The 17,484-nt window shown below is 46.6% G+C and overlaps 1 protein-coding gene across 1 annotated transcript; it reads left to right on the top strand.

Annotated features, from left to right (window-relative positions):
- The first annotated feature begins 248 nt into the window (after positions 1-248).
- Positions 249-17,347, top strand: stil (STIL centriolar assembly protein). The gene is made up of 17 exons (XM_042417445.1): positions 249-779; positions 1,649-1,747; positions 2,503-2,618; positions 2,915-3,102; positions 4,074-4,315; positions 4,402-4,485; positions 8,384-8,470; positions 8,777-8,942; positions 9,471-9,574; positions 9,803-9,908; positions 10,261-11,040; positions 11,867-11,966; positions 14,216-14,269; positions 14,558-14,702; positions 14,849-14,921; positions 15,334-15,614; positions 15,828-17,347. Exons 1-17 carry the CDS (start codon positions 700-702, stop codon positions 16,387-16,389), a joined length of 3,267 nt encoding a protein of 1,088 aa, XP_042273379.1. The 5' UTR covers positions 249-699; the 3' UTR covers positions 16,390-17,347.
- The last annotated feature ends 137 nt before the right edge of the window (positions 17,348-17,484 follow it).

Here is a 17,484-nt window from a genome sequence, read left to right as displayed (position 1 = left end):
ACACACACATACACACACACACACACACATACACACACACATATACACACACACACACACACACACACACACATACACACACATTTACACACACATACACATACATATATATATGTATGTGTATGTGTGTGTGTGTATATATAATGTAATGTATATAATGTCCAGTCCTGATGAAATAAAAACATCGATGTTCTGTTTTGAACGGGTTCGGGTTCGGGTTCGGGTTTGGGTTCGGCGTGTCCTCTGCGGCCTGCAGGGGGCGGTGACGTGTTTTGGAGCCTTTCAGCCGCAAACAGCAACAAGCTGGAGACAAACAAGTTGGGAACGAAGTGCCACGCCATTGGTCAGAGTCGCTGCGGCTCGGCTTCCTATTGGCTGATAGAGTTGCCCCGCCAGTGAGGTCTAGAAACAGCGCCATAACCAAACTGTGGACAACTTGTTGTATTCTGCGCTCGATCTTTCTTCATTAGAGTTTCACAGAGAATAAAGTCGCTTCTGGACGTTTGCGGCTTTATTAACCGTTCAATTACAGCGCGGGAGAGTCGACCTCTGTTCTGTTTGTGAAGCTAAAGAAGCTAACGAAGCTAACTGACGAGGCTGATGCGGCCCCAACTGGAAGCTAACGTGGCTAACTGACGTCAGCGGGTGTTTCCAGAGAAAGTGACCGAGCACAGCGGCGCTTTGTCGGCCAAAGCAGGGATGAGCTGCCCGGTGAAGCTCCAGGCTCTGCCGGCGGGAGTCTTTGAAGAGGTTTTGACTCCCGAGAATGTGCGAGGAAGGTGAGTTATTGTTGTGTGTGTGTGTGTGATGTAACGGTGATACGTTATTTTACAAGTCCCCTAATGTTATACTGATTATCTGGAATTTTGAGTAATTTAAAGTATTTAACAACTAATTTTAGGACATTTTACATAAAGGGTGGTGTAATTTGGTACAAATTATAAAACAAACTGTTCCCAGTGTTCCCAGTGTGTTAAACCAGCAGTCAGGTGTCTGTAATCATTCCTCCTGTTCATACTGGATATTAAAAGATCCTTCAAATGTGCTTTCAATGGAAGTGATGGAGGATAAAATCCACAGTGTGTCCACACAGTCATTTAAAAGTCTGTGTGAAGCTTCTATTCAGCTTCATCAGTCTGAGTTAGTCATATCAAGTGGATATCTGACACATTTACAGTCTTTTTAGCATCAAATTCCCTCTTTGTGTTTCCTCGGACAGTGTTTCCCTGTTGAGCTGCAGGTGGAAGTATAGTAACAAAAAGAGGAACTTTGGCACTAAAAAGACTGTAACGTTGAAAGATATCTACTTGATTTGACTCATTTGGACGCTGAAGCTTCATATTAGCTTCAGACTGTGGATTTTGTCCTCCATCACTTCCATTGTAAGGTCATTATGAAGGGATCTTCTAATGGTCAGTATGAACAGGAGGAATGATTACAGCAAGAAACACAGCTTTAATGTTCATTTAACTGACTGACTGTTGGTTTAATGACACATTTGGAAAATTGTGAATTTCTCCTTTTAAGTTAACGATGAAGTGAAGCAAATAAATTATTATAATTTTTGCCAGCAGTGACCCAAACAAAGTTTAGGAGATCAAAGTGAAGGAAGCTGCTTCACGTTAACATCGTCTGTTGTTTTGTGCAGAAACTCTTTCTCTCCGCTGAGTTTCCCAAAGTCCAGATCAGCTCTGTGGGACGGCAGCCCTGCAGGAGAGAAGCTCCGCCTCCAGCTCTGCTCTCACAGGTAAACACTCACCTGCTGCGTCACGCCGCCCGCCGACTGTGAGGACACGTCCGCGCTGACGTCCTCCGTGTATCACATGACTGTACGGTGAACGCTGTACGTCTACGTTTCAAAGTGTCTTCAGTCTCTACGACAGTAAACTGAGGATCAAAACAAGATGTTTTCAGCTTTAGGAAACACTGATCCACGTTTCTGACATATTCTGCTCTCACGACTCTCTCACCTTCATCAAAAATAAATAAATATATAATCTCGATTTAAAAAAAAAAAAAAGAATCATTATTTGATATTAATCAGGTGTCTCTGTGTGCGTGTGTGTGTGTGCGTGTGTGCGTGTGTGTGCGTGTGTCTCTGTGCATGTCTGTGTGTGTGTGTGTGTGTGTCTCTGTGCATGTCTGTGTGTGTGTGTGTCTGTGCGTGTGTGTGTGTGTGTCTCTGTGCGTGTGTGTGTGTCTGTGCGTGCGTGTGTGTGTGTGTGTGTGCGTGTCTCTGCGTGCGCGTGTGTGTGTGTGTGTCTCTGTGTGTGTGTGTGTGTGTGTGTGTCTCTGTGTGTGTGTGTGTGTGTGTCTCTGTGTGTGTGTGTCTCTGTGTGTGTGTGTGTGTGTGTGTGTGTGTCTCTGTGTGTGTGTGTCTCTGTGTGTGTGTGTCTCTGTGTGTGTGTGTGTGTGTGTGTCTCTGTGTGTGTGTGTGTCTCTGTGTGTGTGTGTGTCTCTGTGTGTGTGTGTCTCTGTGTGTGTGCGTGTGTGTGTGTGCAGGAAGCCTCGGTTGCTGCTGCTGGAGAAAACTCTGCGTCTGGCGCAGCGTCACGCTCGCCACAGCAACAAGCCCCGCCTTCAGTGCTTCTTCCTGGGATCAGTGTCAGTGGACGCAGGTCAGAGGTCACCGTCGACACAGACTGAAAATATCTTTATTACAGATTTAAGTCTCATTTTAACTGCAGAGACAGTTTAGAACACTTTCTTCTTACTTTTTTAAACTTTATTTATTAAAACAGAACAAACAGATTTCTAAAGTAAAACACTGATAAACTGCAAAGCTGAGGAAGGTCGACTCTTCCTCTCAGTTATAACCTGAATCCAGTCTGTCCACTAAATAAATGCACAGTAAAGACATCACCTCTCTGTCCTCTCTGTCTGTCTCTGTCTGTCTCTGTCCTCTGTGGTCCAGATGAGGAGGGGGTCACAGTGACTCTGGACCGGTTTGATCCGGGTCGGGACCAGCCCGGAGCCTCGGGCAGGGTTCCCTCTGCCCTGCTGCCCGGAGACGTCCTGGTTCCCTGTTTGTTCTCCACACAGACGGAGACGACGTCAGACGCTGTCGTCCAATCAGAGGCTGAGCTCCATCAGTGCTTCAAGGTAGCGGCTGTCTCCCGACCGCGTAGCTGTTCTGTTACTGGTTTCTAGATGGACGGAGACCAGCTTGCTCTACCTGAACCATCTGTCAGCGTTTCAGAGAGTCCACATGGAGACGAGTTTCTGATGCTGAGAGTTAAACATGTTGTCACACAGAGCTGCTGGTCCTTCAAATGTGCGGATTTGATTCACATACAGCCAAATTTAAAGAGGAACTTTTACTTTAAAAGTACTGATGTATGCTCTGTAGCCGTGAGGTCCACTTCTCTCTGTTGTCATGGCAACACCTAATTTATGTCACCAACAGCTGATTTTTCTCAGCTGTTCCAAAATATGTTTGTTTTTGTCCTGAATGACACAACGCTGACGTTCTGTTAGTGAACTCTTCTCATGTTTGTAGAGTATCAAAGAAAGTCTGAGAAGGTGTTTAAAGTCCTAAATTTCATTTAAATATTCTTTGTAGGCTTCCAATATGTTCAAATATATATAATATTTACACAGTGAGACTTTTGATCAATAATCATCAGTAATGTGGATGTAAGGACTAAGTTATGCAGCTTTAAAACCAGAGAAAGACACTTAAACCATGTTATGATATTATTATTATTATTATCATGATATCAATATAATATCTATATATATATATATATATATATGTATATATATTATCCAGCTCTAATGTTAGTTATAAAATGTTTTTTACAGTAAGTTAAATAAACTATGAAACACTTTGAAAGAGATTCTTATATAAAAACTTCCCCTAAAAACCCTCCAACAACCACTTTATGCTCCTAGCTTGATTATTCTTCATCATCATCATCGTTATTATTATTATTACGATGTGTGAATGAAGCTGTGAGGAACGTTAGTGTAAAAGTCTGGCCACTAACAGATGAAGCAGCCGTGTTACATGTTACGTGTTACATGTTACGTGTTACGTGTCCTGGTGTGTCTGACAGTAAACCGTCTCTCAGGTGTTGCAGCAGCACGTCAGCAGCCGACAGGCTCTGGATCTGTCTCAGCTGTTAAAGGTCAGAGGTCGTGTGTCCTGCTCGCAGCAGTCAGACGCGGCGGCGTTCACTCTCAGGTGGTCGGCCGTCTGTCCGGCCGCCGGCGTGGACGTCCAGCCGGTCCGAGCCGTTCCCATCATCCCCACCGCTCTGGTGAGGAGTCTGACCAGCGTGAGTCGGCCGCACGCCGCCAACCGCCAGAGAGGGTGAGACGACCGCGACACGTTCCTCCCGACCACGGGTCAGGATTCTGCAGCTGGAGCCTGTTTGAACTGTTGTTCGTTGTCTGCAGGTTTCTGACCATGGATCAGACCAGGAAGCTCCTCCTGCTGCTGGAGTCGGACCCCAAAGCCTCCAACCTGCCGCTGGTCGGACTGTGAGTCACACAGAAACACACAGAAAACACACAAAAACACACAAAAACACACGAAAACGCACAGAAACGCACAGAAACACACAGAAAACGCACAAAAACGCACAAAAACACACGAAAACACACAGAAACGCACAGAAAACACACAAAAACACACAAAAACACACGAAAACGCACAGAAACGCACAGAAACACACAGAAAACGCACAAAAACGCACGAAAACACACAGAAACGCACAGAAAACACACAAAAACACACAGAAAACACAGAAACACACAGAAAACGCACAAAAACACACGAAAACGCACAGAAACACACAGAAAACGCACAAAAACACACGAAAACACACAGAAACGCACAGAAAACACACAAAAACACACAGAAAACACAGAAACACGCAGAAAACACACCAAAACACACGAAAACACACAGAAACGCACAGAAAACACACAAAAACACACAAAAACGCACAGAAAACACAAAAACACACAAAAACGCACAAAAACGCACAGAAAACACAGAAACACACAGAAAACACACAAAAACGCACAGAAACGCACAGAAAACACAAAAACGCACAGAAACGCACAGAAAACACACAGAAACGCACAAAACACACGAAAACGCACAGAAATGCACAGAAAACACACAAAAACGCACAGAAAACACAGAAACACACAGAAAACACACAAAAACACACAGAAAACACACAGAATCGCACAAAACACACGAAAACGCACAAAAACGCACAGAAACACACAGAAAACACACAGAAAACGCACGAAAACACACAGAAACGCACAGAAAACACACAGAAACGCACAAAAACACACAAAACACAGAAAACACACAGAAAACACAGAAACGCACAAAAACGCACAGAAAACGCACAAAAACGCACAGAAAACGCACAGAAAACGCACAGAAAACGCACAGAAAACGCACAAAAACACAGAAATGCACAAAAACACACAGAAAACGCACAGAAAACACACAGAAAACGCACAGAAACGCACAGAAACACACAGAAACGCACAGAAAACACACAGAAACGCACAAAAATGCACAGAAACACATGAAAACGCACAGAAAACGCACAGAAACACACAGAAAACGCACAGAAACACAAAAACGCACAGAAACACACAGAAAACACACAGAAACATACAAAAAAACACAAAAACGCACAGAAAACACAGAAACACACAGAAAACGCACAGAAATGCACAGAAAACGCACAGAAAACACACAGAAACGCACAAAAACGCACAGAAACACACAAAAACGCACAGAAACGCACAGAAAATGCACAGAAAACACACAGAAACGCACAAAAATGCACAGAAACACATGAAAACGCACAGAAAACACACAAACGCATGAAAACGCACAGAAACACACAAAAACGCACAGAAACACGCAAAAACGCACAGAAAACACACAGAAACACACAGAAAACGCACAGAAACACACAGAAAACGCACAGAAACATACAAAAAAACACGAAAACGCACAGAAACATACAAAAAAACACAAAAACGCACAGAAACACATAGAAAACACACAGAAAACGCACAGAAACACATGAAAACGCACAGAAAATGCACGAAAACACACAAAACGCACAGAAAACGCACGAAAACACACAAAACACACAGAAAACACAGAAACGCACAGAAAACACACAGAAACGCACAAAAACACACAAAACACACGAAAACACACAGAAAACACAGAAACGCACAGAAAACACACAGAAACGCACAGAAAACACACAGAAACGCACAGAAAACGCACAGAAACGCACAGAAACACATGAAAATGCACAGAAAACGCACAGAAAACGCACGAAAACACACAAAACGCACAGAAAACGCACGAAAACACACAAAACACACAGAAAACGCACGAAAACACACAAAACACACAAAAACACACAGAAAACACAGAAACGCACAGAAAACACACAGAAACGCACAAAAACCAACAAAACACACGAAAACACAGAAATGCACAGAAAACACACAGAAACGCACAGAAACACACAGAAACGCACAAAAACACAGAAATGCACAAAAACGCACAGAAAACACAGAAAACGCACAGAAACACACAGAAACGCACAAAAACACAGAAATGCACAAAAACGCACAGAAAACACACAGAAAACGCACAGAAAACACACAGAAACACACAAAAACGCACAGAAACACACTCAAACGCACAGAAAACACACAGAAATGCACAAAAATGCACAGAAACACATGAAAACGCACAGAAAACACACAGAAACGCATGAAAACGCACAGAAACACACAAAAACGCACAGAAACACGCAAAAACGCACAGAAAACACACAGAAACACACAGAAAACACACAGAAACACACAGAAAACGCACAGAAACATACAAAAAAACACAAAAACGCACAGAAACATACAAAAAAACACAAAAACGCACAGAAACACACAGAAAACGCACAGAAACATACAAAAAAACACAAAAACGCACAGAAACATACAAAAAAACACAAACGCACAGAAAACGCACAGAAACATACAAAAAAACACAAAAACGCACAGAAACACACAGAAAACGCACAGAAACATACAAAAAAACACAAAAACGCACAGAAACACACAGAAAACGCACAGAAACATACAAAAAAACACAAAAACGCACGAAAACGCACAGAAACATACAGAAACACACATATTCTCATGAAGTCTCTGCTGGTTCAGCCTGCACCAGTCCAGCTTAGATAACATGTTCAGAGTTACAACAATTGATTAATTGATTGATTGATTGGTTGATTGATTGATTGATTGATTAGTTGATCCACAGACACTTAAACAGCAACTATTTTGATAACTGATGAAGTGTTTTTTTCTGGCTGCAGCATCTCAGAGTTGAGGATTTAAAGTTTTAAAGTCATGATACTTATTTCAGTATGTTGTAAACTTTAATCTCTGTAAGCTGTGTGACTGTTAACGGTATTTAAACAGAAGTGATGAAGATGTTTTAAAGGTTATAAAAGTGAAGCTTTGTTCAGAGTTTGAACATGAGCACAGCAGAATAATGAAGCTTATTCAGACACTTCATACATTTTACTCATGTAGTGATGACAACACATTTGTAATGATAAACATAAATAATGTGTGAAAGTGTCACCCAGTGATACATCACACAATAAATTATACAGTAAATTAAAATAATAAATAATGACCATTTTTACAGCACTGACTTTGATTATATTTGAGAATCTGCCTGAAGTAATATATATATATATATATATATATATATATATATATATAAATATATATATATAAATCCAGTTTATTCATCAGAACTTCCTTCTTCCTCAGAGGAAGGAAGTCGTTACTCAGAGTCGGTGCAGCGCAGCCTCAACCACAAACCAACAGCATTTATTATTATTATTATCATAACTTGGACGTGATTTATATCACAGAGGAGGTTCGTTAATATCTGTTGTGCTCATTTGTAATTAAACTCTCAACCACCAGCAAACTAAAGGTCGGTTCTGTATACAAGTCATGTGACCTTCATCACCAGCTGGCTCGTCAGATTAGTAGAGCTGCAACGATTATTTGATTAATCGATTAGTCGACCGACAGAAAGTTAATCGCCAGGTATTTCAGTAATCGGTTCATTGTCACTTTTAAAGAGATTCTGTGATTGCAGTTTGTTATTCTGGTTTCTTTAGTTTCTGACAGTAAACTGAAGATCTTTGAAACGCTGATCAAACACTTATCAATTAATCTGGAAAATAATCAACAATAAAACTAAAACGTTAGCTGCAGCCCTACAAACGATATGATTGATATTAGTATTGATAACAGACCTGCATGTGAGTTGACTTTACTTCCTGTCATGTGACAGCTGGCTGAGTGGAGTCACACACGTCTCCAGCCCTCAGGTCTGGTCCTGGTGTCTGAGGTTCCTGTTCAGCTCCGCCCTGCAGGACAGGTGAGTGACGGCAGGTCAGAGGTCAGAGGTCATACGACGGAGTTGGGAAGTAGTTGTTTGATAAAAGCTCTTAACTTGAAATCCACATTTTATATTTAATCTGAAGCTCCAGAAACAAATCTAACATGAGTTAATGATGAATTAAAGGTTAAATGAGTTAAATCCATCGAGCCGCCATGATTGTAGTTTTTTGTAGCGAGTCAGCTGATGTTGTGTCGGAGCAGCCGTGAACAGCTGAGACCTTCATCAAATCCTTGGTTGTGAGTAAATATATGAATCGTGATCTGAGTGTTTGTGTCGGCTCAGAGTTCTGTCAGAAAGCGGCTGTTTCCTGCTCGTCGTGTTCGGAGCGACTCACAGAGCTCCTCAGTTCTTCCAGTGTCGAGGCCCCGGACCGGGACCGGGACCGGGACCGGGACCACAGCTGGACTGCCAGCTGCTGACGGCCTCCCAGACCCTCACACTCTACCAGGTAACAACACAGCTGACTGTAGTTAAACTGCTTTAATGCTTCGTTATTTACTGTGTCAGTGTGGCTGAATCCAAAGGTTCAAATCCACAATTCATCAAGTCCACAAGGGGCCTCAAACAGACTTTCTGTAGACCTGCAGAGTCTGCTCGGGCTGCAGACTTCACTCAGAAAACTACCCATAATCCACTGCACAACAACAACCATCATCATAGTCTGTTAAATATTTACTGATGTTTTAGTTGTTTGTTAATCGATGTGATGAAGAACAACAACAACAACAACAACAACAACGTCTGATGAATCAAACATTAACAGTTGATGTAAACCAGCAGACCTGCACACATCAAAACCTCTGAACTCACTTTATCTCCATGGAAACAGTGGAGGTCATAAGTCCCGGCGCCGGTGAACACGTCAGCCTGTGTTACAGTTTGGTCTGTTCGGCGGGATGATGATGATGATGATGATGATGATGATGATGATGATGATGATGATGATGATGATGATGATGATGAGCTGTGTGGTCAGCAGGTGGCGCCGGTGGACGGTCAGACTCTGCAGTGCGAGCTGAGCTCAGAGAGTCACAGCAGACAGAAGCAGACGTTCAGAGACGCTCAGAACTCCTTCAACAGGTACCAACAGTCACATGACAACCAACAGTCACATGACAACCAACAGTCACATGACAACCAACAGTCACATGACAACCAACAGTAACGTCAGTCAACACATTTCATACTAAATGATTCATTTCTGATAAACTAATTATAAACATCGTTTCTAGATGAGTCAGTAGTTGCAGTGATGAGAAGCTTTAATGCGTCTCAGTTGTTTTACTGTTTGTCTTCTGGTCGTCTCAGCGTCTCGCCGCCCGCCGGTCTGTCCGTCAGCGACCACGACTCTGGAGTCGAGGACGAGGACCTGTCACCACGACCGTCCCCGAGTCCACACCTCCCCGCCCAGCAGGTCAGTCACAGGTCAACGCTCCTCCTCCTCCTCCTCCTCCTCCTCCTCCTCCAGCACCTTCCTCCTCCTCCTCCTCCTCCTCCTCAGTGTATTTTAGAGGTTCCATTAATTGTTTGGAGTCATTTAAAAAAAAAAAAGTCCAAATTCTTTGATTCCAGCATGAAAATGTAAAGAATGTAAATGTTTTATTCTTTATGAGGTGAAGCAAACCTCCTTAAAGCACCAACAAGCACTGCTGTAGTTACGCCTCCTCTTCCTCCGTCTGGAGTCCAGCCACTCAGAATCAGCCTGTAAATAACAGAGGTCACAGGTCAGAGGTCAGAGGTCATCAGATGAATGTTTGTCCTTTCAGACTCGGAGAGTTCAGCCGTCTGTTCCTGAACTTTCTCTGCTGATTGACAGCAGCTTCACCTCCTCCAATCAGAATGCTTGGAAGGACTCTGACTCCACCCACAGACCGTCTCCTGACAGGAAGTCTGCTCCTCCACTTGGAAACACCTCCTCCTCAACCTCCTCCTCCTCCTCTGCTCCCAGACCGGCTCCTCCTCCTCTTCACCTCCACAGCACCCCCAACTCCAACCTGCAGCAGCCCTGCACCTGCTGCTCCGCCCACAGCTACGACTGCACCTCCATCTTCTCCTCCCCAGGACTCCACCCTCCACCTGCTCCCTCACATCACCTGACTCCTGCTGCTCCCTCACATCACCTGACTCCTGCTGCTCCTGCTCCCTCACATCACCTGACTCCTGCTGCTCCTGCTCCCTCACATCACCTGACTCCTGCTGCTCCATCCAGCCTCCACCCTGCTTCAACTCCCTCTAGCAACCATGCTGATCCTCCTCGTGTTCCTCCTTCCTCTAATCATCCTGCTCCTCCTCCAGCACCTCCTCCCTCTCATCACCATCCCCCCCACAGCTCCTCCTCTCCCCCCTCCAGCCTCCTCCCTCCTGCACCGGTCCCGTGGCGCTGTGACTCCTCCTCTCCTCACCCTGCACCTCCCCCCCGCCTCCCCCGGCCCTCCTGTATGAATCAGTGCTGTGAGCAGCAGCAGCAGCAGGCCGGCGTCGTTCCGTCTGACGCCTACCAGCTGCTCCTCCACCAGGACCGCCAGCTCCGCCTCCTGCAGGCTCAGGTAACGCCTGCACGCTGCACCTGCTGACACAGGAAGTAAAGGACCAGTTCACACACAGTCTGAGTCGTATACGTTTTATTTTTCTGTTGTGAGGGATCAGTAAAAAACGTAAACAAACTATAGTTTGTTCTACTTCTTCTTCTCCTTCTTTACTCCAAATGTCAACTTCTCAAATGTTGGAGCTGAATCACATCTGAAATATGAATATGCAACCACCTTAGCAACCACCTTAGCAACCACCTTAGCAACCAAGGCTACAGAATGACAGCTGTTTATGTGCGATGAGCCGACGTCAGCAAGGTGGAAGAAAACATCAAGCGAAGCGTTCAGCAGGTTGAAGCCCTGACTGTTGACTTGCAGGCAGCATTTCTACACGTTCAGAGCTGCAGTAATTAGTCGATAGACAGGACGTTAATCGCCAACTACTTAATTCATAATTTTTCATTGGTTAATCCATCCGTCCTGGTCACATTAATGAATTATATTACTATGAATTATTGTTATTGTTCTGACAGGCTTTCTGTGGCTGATACCCATGTTGCTGTTTGAGAGTTTATTAAATTATTTAATTTCCTTTAAACAATCCATAAAATAAATAAACTCGTTTGTTTTTAACATTTGTCAGCAGTAAACGTGCTCGGCCGCTCTCAAAACGTATCTTTGGTATTTCTGTGCTTCAGTTTCCTTTGATCTATCAGCTGATGTGTGCGCTGGTCCGAGGTGGAGTGTAGTTGTTTGTCTGTGTGGTTGCCATGGTTACAACAGGTAATGACCACTTCAGGTCTGTCCTCAGTGTTGAGTGAAGGTGTTTTGTAAATGTCTGCAGGTCCAGATGCTGCTGGAGGCTCAAGGGAAGCTTCAGTCCTCCAGCCGACAGGCGGACACTCAGACACCTAGAAGCACCGCCAGCATCGGCGTGGAGACAGGTGAGACTGTTGACTGTCAGGACAGGTGAGACTGTTTACTGTCAGGACAGGTGAGACTGTTGACTGTTAAGACAGGTGAGACAGGTGAGACTGTTGACTGTCAGGACAGGTGAGACCTTTGACTGTTAGGACAGGTGAGACAGGTGAGACCGTTAACTGTCAGGACAGGTGAGACTGTTGACTGTCAGGACAGGTGAGACCTTTGACTGTTAGGACAGGTGAGACCGTTAACTGTCAGGACAGGTGAGACAGGTGAGACCGTTGACTGTCAGGACAGGTGAGACAGGTGAGACCGTTAACTGTCAGGACAGGTGAGACTGTTGACTGTTAGGACAGGTGAGACAGGTTAGACCGTTGACTGTTAGGACAGGTGAGACTGTTGACTGTTAGGACAGGTGAGACAGGTGAGACTGTTGACTGTTAGGACAGGTGAGACCTTTGACTGTTAGGACAGGTGAGACTGTTGACTGTTAGGACAGGTGAGACAGGTGAGACCGTTGACTGTTAGGACAGGTGAGACAGGTGAGACTGTTGACTGTTAGGACAGGTGAGACCGTTGACTGTCAGGACAGGTGAGACCTTTGACTGTTAGGACAGGTGAGACAGGTGAGACTGTTGACTGTTAGGACAGGTGAGACAGGTGAGACCGTTGACTGTTAGGACAGGTGAGACAGGTGAGACCGTTGACTGTTAGGACAGGTGAGACAGGTGAGACTGTTGACTGTTAGGACAGGTGAGACAGGTGAGACTGTTGACTGTCAGGACAGGTGAGACAGGTGAGACCGTTGACTGTTAGGACAGGTGAGACAGGTGAGACCTTTGACTGTTAGGACAGGTGAGACAGGTGAGACTGTTGACTGTTAGGACAGGTGAGACAGGTGAGACTGTTGACTGTTAGGACAGGTGAGACAGGTGAGACCGTTAACTGTCAGGACAGGTGAGACTGTTGACTGTCAGGACAGGTGAGACCTTTGACTGTTAGGACAGGTGAGACCGTTAACTGTCAGGACAGGTGAGACAGGTGAGACCGTTGACTGTCAGGACAGGTGAGACAGGTGAGACCGTTAACTGTCAGGACAGGTGAGACAGGTGAGACCGTTGACTGTCAGGACAGGTGAGACTGTTGACTGTTAGGACAGGTGAGACCGTTGACTGTTAGGACAGGTGAGACCGTTGACTGTTAGGACAGGTGAGACCGTTGACTGTTAGGACAGGTGAGACCGTTGACTGTTAGGACAGGTGAGACTGTTGACTGTTAGGACAGGTGAGACAGGTGAGACTGTTGACTGTTAGGACAGGTGAGACTGTTGACTGTTAGGACAGGTGAGACAGGTGAGACTGTTGACTGTTAGGACAGGTGAGACCTTTGACTGTTAGGACAGGTGAGACTGTTGACTGTTAGGACAGGTGAGACAGGTGAGACCGTTGACTGTTAGGACAGGTGAGACAGGTGAGACTGTTGACTGTCAGGACAGGTGAGACAGGTGAGACTGTTGACTGTCAGGACAGGTGAGACAGGTGAGACTGTTGACTGTTAGGACAGGTGAGACCTTTGACTGTTAGGACAGGTGAGACCGTTGACTGTCAGGACAGGTGAGACCTTTGACTGTTAGGACAGGTGAGACTGTTGACTGTTAGGACAGGTGAGACAGGTGAGACCGTTGACTGTTAGGACAGGTGAGACAGGTGAGACTGTTGACTGTCAGGACAGGTGAGACAGGTGAGACCGTTGACTGTCAGGACAGGTGAGACCTTTGACTGTCAGGACAGGTGAGACCGTTGACTGTCAGGACAGGTGAGACTGTTGACTGTTAGGACAGGTGAGACTGTTGACTGTCAGGACAGGTGAGACAGGTGAGACCGTTGACTGTTAGGACAGGTGAGACAGGTGAGACTGTTGACTGTCAGGACAGGTGAGACAGGTGAGACTGTTGACTGTTAGGACAGGTGAGACTGTTGACTGTCAGGACAGGTGAGACTGTTGACTGTCAGGACAGGTGAGACAGGTGAGACCGTTGACTGTTAGGACAGGTGAGACAGGTGAGACTGTTGACTGTCAGGACAGGTGAGACAGGTGAGACTGTTGACTGTTAGGACAGGTGAGACTGTTGACTGTTAGGACAGGTGAGACCGTTGACTGTTAGGACAGGTGAGACCGTTGACTGTTAGGACAGGTGAGACAGGTGAGACTGTTGACTGTCAGGACAGGTGTAACCAGGTAGAAACTCTCATCACTCTGATGTTTTCAGGTGCCAGTCTGTTCTGGGGGGATCCTGTCCAGCCCCTCCCTCATCAGGAAGCACAGGCCCCTCCCCTCTCCTCCCCCTGCACCTCCTCCTCCTCCAGACCTCCTCCCCTCTCCTCCCCGAGCACCTCCTCCTCACCCAGACCTCCTCCCCTCTCCTCCCCCTGCACCTCCTCCTCACCCAGACCTCCTCCCCTCTCCTCCCCCAGCACCTCCTCCTCACCCAGACCTCCTCCCCTCTCCTCCCCGAGCACCTCCTCCTCACCCAGACCTCCTCCCCTCTCCTCCCCCAGCACCTCCTCCTCACCCAGACCTCCTCCCCTCTCCTCCCCCTGCACCTCCTCCTCACCCAGACCTCCTCCCCTCTCCTCCCCCAGCACCTCCTCCTCCTCCAGACCTCCCTCCTCCTCACAGGACGTGTCCGTTATCAGGCCGGAGGACGGTGACATCACAGGCCAGGAGGCTCTCTGCTCCCCCTCCAGTCAGCACAGGTGAGACTCCTCTCACACACACCTCCGACTGTCAGAAACACCTCCGACTGTCTGAAACACCTCCGACTGTCAGAAACACCTCCGACTGTCTGAAACCCCTCCGACTGTCTGAAACACCACTGAAACTTTTGTCTGGTTGTGTTTAGTGTTGACGGCCTGCAGAGTGTCAGCATGTACGGAGCTTCAGACGAACAGCAGAGCTTCTACCACAACCTGATGGTAACAACACACACACAACATCTACACACACACACACACACACACACACACACAACATCTACACACACACACACACACACACACACACACACACACACACACACACAACATCTACACACACACACACACACACACACACACAACATCTACACACACACACACACACAACATCTACACACACACACACACACACACACACAACATCTACACACACACACACACACAACATCTACACACACACACACAACATCTACACACACACACACACACACACAACATCTACACACACACACACACACACACACACACACACACACACACACACACACACACACAACATCTACACACACACACACACACACACAACATCTACACACATGGAGGTGATAACGTCTCTTTTCATACATCTCAGACTCAGCTGACCAGCCGTCTCCAGGACTCGGACAGCAGACAGGAAGTGGAGGAGGAGGAGTCGAGGAGGAGCAGCCTGTCTGTGGTTTCTGACCGCTCCCAGCCCTCCCAGCCCTCCCAGTCCTCCCAGTCCTCCTCATCCAGGAGAAAGCAGCAGAGCTGTGGAGGAGACCCGGTGGTCAGCGCCACTCTGCGGCGGCTGCAGCAGCTCGGAGTCGATGTGGATGAAGAAGATCTGACAGAATCCGACAGAAGAATCCATAAAACAGTGGAGAGCAGCAGGTACGGACCTGAAGTCACTGACGCTTCATCACTTTCATAGTTTATTATATAATAATTCATCTATAATAGAAAGATGTGAGTCTGCAGGCGGAGCTAAACGTCTCCGTCTGACCTGAACAGTCGGATCAGCCTCTCGTCTTGTTTAGAGCTCGTCTGTTTGTGATGAGTCAGCTGACTGTTGTCTGTTTGTTTGTTTGTTTGTTTGTTGTTCAGCACTCTGGCGTGCATCAACCCTGCGGCAGTTCTGTCCCGACTGAGCGTCTCGGAGCCGACAGCCAGCGCTCTGTTTCCTGGAGGCAGCGTGGATCTGAGTCTGGAGGCCAACGCCATCGCCCTGCGCTACCTGAGCGACTCCCAGCTCAGCAGGCTGTCTGTGGGTGGCCACGCCCCCCGACCAGGCCCCGCCTCCTCCGCAAACTCCCTGCTGTCACCTAGCAACATGTCTCTGGCCACCAGGAAGTACATGAGGAGGTACGGCCTGATCGAGGAAGAGGAGGAGGAAGAGGAGGAGGAAGAGGGGGTCCGGGAGGCGTCGGCCCACCAGCCGCTGACTGAAGCTCTGAACCTGAAGCTCCTCCCACAGAGTCAGCTGATCCAAGACCTGCGGCCAAAAATGCGGCTGCTGGCCGGCGGTGTCAAACCAAACGCCATGGACAAGGAGAACTGTTCCAGTGGGCAGCCATCTTTAGTCAGGGCGAGCAGCCGCCAAACCGAAGGATCTGTGGGAAACATCCTGGACCTGAGCCGCCTGAGACAGCTGCCCAAACTCTTCTAACACCAACCAACCAATCAGCTGCCTGAGACAGCTGCCCAAACTCTTCTAACACCAACCAACCAATCAGCTGCCTCGGACAGCTGCCCAAACTCTTCTAACACCAACCAACCAATTAGCTGCCTGAGACAGCTGCCCAAACTCTTCTAACACCAACCAACCAATCAGCTGCCTGAGACAGCTGCCCAAACTCTTCTAACACCAACCAACCAATCAGCTGCCTGAGACAGCTGCCCAAACTCTTCTAACACCAACCAACCAATCAGACGCCTGAGACAGCTGCCCAAACTCTTCTAACACCAACCAACCAATCAGCTGCCTGAGACAGCTGCCCAAACTCTTCTAACACCAACCAACCAATCAGACGCCTGAGACAGCTGCCCAAACTCTTCTAACACCAACCAACCAATCAGCTGCCTGAGACAGCTGCCCAAACTCTTCTAACACCAACCAACCAATCAGCTGCCTCGGACAGCTGCCCAAACTCTTCTAACACCAACCAACCAATCAGCTGCCTCGGACAGCTGCCCAAACTCTTCTAACACCAACCAACCAATCAGCTGCCTCGGACAGCTGCCCAAACTCTTCTAACACCAACCAACATGAAACCAGTAAGAGAAGCAGCTGCTGGTTTTACTGGGAGATGCTCTGAGAGCTTTAAACAGTGTTTAGCTCTGCTGGTCTGACTCAGGTCCTGGTTTTCATGGTTAGACTGGTTTTACTGGGAATCCTCCATGTTTAGGGTGAGCTGTGGAAACATCCTGAAACTGAACAGAAACAGGAAGCAGCTTAAAACTGTCACATGTTAAATGGAGTCTGGTGCGTCTGAGGGTTTCTTACTGGTTTCACTGGGAATCTGCCGTCTTCAGGTTGTTTTACTCCACTTATTGTAGCATGAAAATGTGTTTTTAATTTTATCATTTGTTGTTTTTATGTGAAATGTCTTTTGCACATTTTTTATATTTATGATTCCATAAATAAAATTCATAAAACTTTAAAAAATGTTGTTGTTTTTTTCCTGAGGTGAACGTCAGCTGATTCTGATCAGGTATTTGCAGGATGATCAATGACTCTGCTTTACTCTCATCAGGCTGATGC

This window comes from Thunnus maccoyii, chromosome 7 (assembly GCF_910596095.1).
Source record: "Thunnus maccoyii chromosome 7, fThuMac1.1, whole genome shotgun sequence".
Lineage (NCBI taxonomy): Eukaryota > Metazoa > Chordata > Actinopteri > Scombriformes > Scombridae > Thunnus > Thunnus maccoyii.
The sequence above is the reverse complement of the archived record's forward strand: the minus strand, read 5'-3'. Positions and strand labels throughout refer to the sequence as shown.